Below are 2,818 nucleotides of genomic sequence, written 5' to 3' on the forward strand. Positions count from 1 at the left end.
TAGAGTATTCAAGTTTAGAGATGGTTTTTTCATTAGAAAAGTTTGTGCGGTCAATGCGAGAACTAGGGCTTCCAACCTTGCTCAGCCAGGACTTCATGGAACTGACTTTGTCTTCCGGCCCCTGCACTTGGCCTGTCACGGTGCCTTTGCTGGTGTTCTTCACCCAGCCAACCACCCCTATCTTCTTAGCTTCACCTTCTGTATACATTCTGAAGCAAACACCCTGCACTTTCCCGAACACCTCGTAGTCCACGGATATGAGTGACCGGGCTGTAGACATGGCAGCGGTGAGCCCTCTGCCGAGGAGCCGGAGCGGGGCTCGGGGCGCGGCGACTGCCGAGACAAGTATTTTTAACTCTTCAGTATATTTCTCCTATGATTTACCTCTATAACATGCTATATTGAAAATTCTTTATTTTCTCTTTTAGATATTACCTCTTGACTTCTTTTCATGAAGTGAAAATTTACCTGTTCCCATCCTTCTGCTCTTCTCTCAATGTGATTATAGCATCATAGTTTTTGGTTCAGTAAGTATTCAGTGCTTCCATCACTGTCCATGCTTAGCAGCATGGCATGCTGCTATGACAGCCTTTTATGCATTTCCTGTCCACTTTTCCTGGAGCTATTGATTGCCATGGTTTGTAGTGATTTATCCCCAACTTTCCACCCAAACTCTGATAACCAGTCAACTTTGCTTTTTTCATGGAGCCCTGCACCACTCTGTAACCTGGGTAGCTGCTCTTCCAGCCTGCTGCTTGGTCCTTCTTCTGGGGTACCCTCTCACCAGCATCCTAAGAATTTCCTTCCACTCTCCCCTGTGAGGACTCTCCTACTTACTGGATCCCACGTGTAGCAGGCAATTTTACTGGGGATGCAGAATCACTCTGAATGCTGTGGGGTAAGGAATTCACTATAGGAAATAGAACTTAGGCTATTGTGCGAGCAGCTGGGAAAAAGAGGGCATTACATTCTAGATAGAAATTTATTTTTTCTCCCTTTTCTTTTCTTTTCTTCCTTCCTTCCTTCCTTCCTTCCTTCCTTCCTTCCTTCCTTCCTTTCTTCCTTTCTTCCTTTCTTTCTTTCTTTCTTTCTTTCTTCTTTCTTTCTTTCTTTCTTTTTCTTTTTTTTTATTAATTTGGGAGAGGATCTCCCAGGCTGGAGTGCTGGGGCACAATCGTAGCTCACTGGAGCCTCAACCTCCCAGCTCAGTGCACTCAAGCAATTCTCCCACCTTGGCCCCTGGAGTAGCTGGGACTACAGGCACGTGCCACTGTGCCTGGCTAATTTTTTGTAGAGATGGGGTTTCACCATGTTGCCCAGGCTTGAAAATTATTTTTCCCTCAAAATATTGAGGAATTGGTTCCACTTTCTGTTAGAGGTTTGGGTCTGTGTCCCCGCCCACATCTCATGTTGAATTGTAATCCCCAGTGTTGGAGGCAGAGCGTGGTGGGAGGTGATGGGATCACAGGAGCAGTTTCTCAAGGTATAACACCATTCCCTTTGGTGTTGTCACGGCAGTAGTGAGTAAGTCAGTTGTTGTGAGATCTGGTTATTTAAAAGTGTGCGGCACCTCTTCCTCCCTCTCTCTCTCTTCCCCCTGCTCATGTAAGATGTGCCTGCTTCCCCTTCACCTTCTGCAATGTTTGTAAGTTTCCAAGGCCTCCTCAGAAGCAGCTATGCTTCCTGGACAGCCTGCAGAGCTGTGAGCCAATTAAACCTCTTTTCTTTATAAATTACCTAGTCTCAGGTATTTCTTTATCTTATCTTTTTTTTTTAAGGTATTTCTTTATAGCAGTGCAAGAACTGACTAATACAATGTCTTTTATCACTCTGATTCCTTTGTTTGTGGGATGTGACCTATTTTTTTTTCTCTGGAAGCTTTTAGGATCTTCTTTTTCCCTGATGTTCTGAAACTACAAGATGATATACCTAAAGATGTGTTCTGGTTTTAATAACCATTCATTGTGTTGGGCGCTGGTTTAGCCTTTTAATTTAAAAATTCATGTCATTTACTGGGAAACTTTGTTGTATTTGTTTTTTCGATAATTCCTACCCCTCAATTGTTTTAGTTTTCTACATTTAAAAATCCTATTCGTCAAATCATAGATTGAACCTCTAAGTTTCTAATATTTTCTACACTATATTCCACCTTTTTGTGTCAGTTTCTCTCTGTAAGGAGATGGAATATGTCTTCCTGTGCCCTGAGTTTGACTATATGACTTGCTTTGGCCAATGGAATAGTGTAGAATGACAGTGTGCAAGTTCTGGGCTGGGCTTTAAGAGGCTTGCTCATTTATGTTTGCCATCTTATAGTTTTTAATCTACTTTCTGGTAGATTTTCTATATCTTGTAAAGAGTCATTTCCATCCCATGAATATTCTTTTCTTTATAGCACACTATGCTTGTTTCATTGATTTGTTATTATCTCTTATGTGTCTAAGAATGCTCATGATAGCTGCTAGTGTGTGTGTGTGTGTGTGTGTGTGTGTGTGTGTGTGTGTGTGTGTGTTTGAGACAGAGTCCCTCATCCAGGTTGGAGTACAGTGATGTGATCTCGGCTCACTTTTACCTCCGCCTCCTGGGCTCAAGTGATCCTCCTGCTTCAGGCTCCTGAGTAGCTGGGATTATAGGCAGCTGCCACCACACCCGGGTGATTTGTTGTATTTTTAGTTGAGTGGGTGTTTTCGCCATGTCGGCCAGGCTAGTCTTGCACTCCTGACCTCAAGCGATCTGCCTACTTCAGACTCCCAAAGTGTTGGGATTACAGGCATGAGCCACCACGCCTGGCTTATGTGTGATTTTTTTTTTTTTTTTTTTT

The 2,818-nt window shown here is 43.2% G+C and overlaps 1 protein-coding gene across 1 annotated transcript; it reads right to left on the reverse strand.

Moving 5' to 3' along the window:
- Positions 1-4: 4 nt before the first annotated feature.
- LOC108304392 (acylphosphatase-2) lies at positions 5-343 on the reverse strand (the record flags this gene model as incomplete). Its single annotated transcript, XM_017528572.2, has 1 exon — positions 5-343. A coding segment is annotated over exon 1 (276 nt), but the record flags the coding sequence as incomplete, so codon positions are not given.
- Positions 344-2,818: the final 2,475 nt, after the last annotated feature.

The sequence above is a fragment of the Cebus imitator genome, unplaced genomic scaffold (genome assembly GCF_001604975.1).
Source record: "Cebus imitator isolate Cc_AM_T3 unplaced genomic scaffold, Cebus_imitator-1.0 Scaffold0, whole genome shotgun sequence".
Taxonomy (NCBI): Eukaryota; Metazoa; Chordata; class Mammalia; order Primates; family Cebidae; genus Cebus; species Cebus imitator.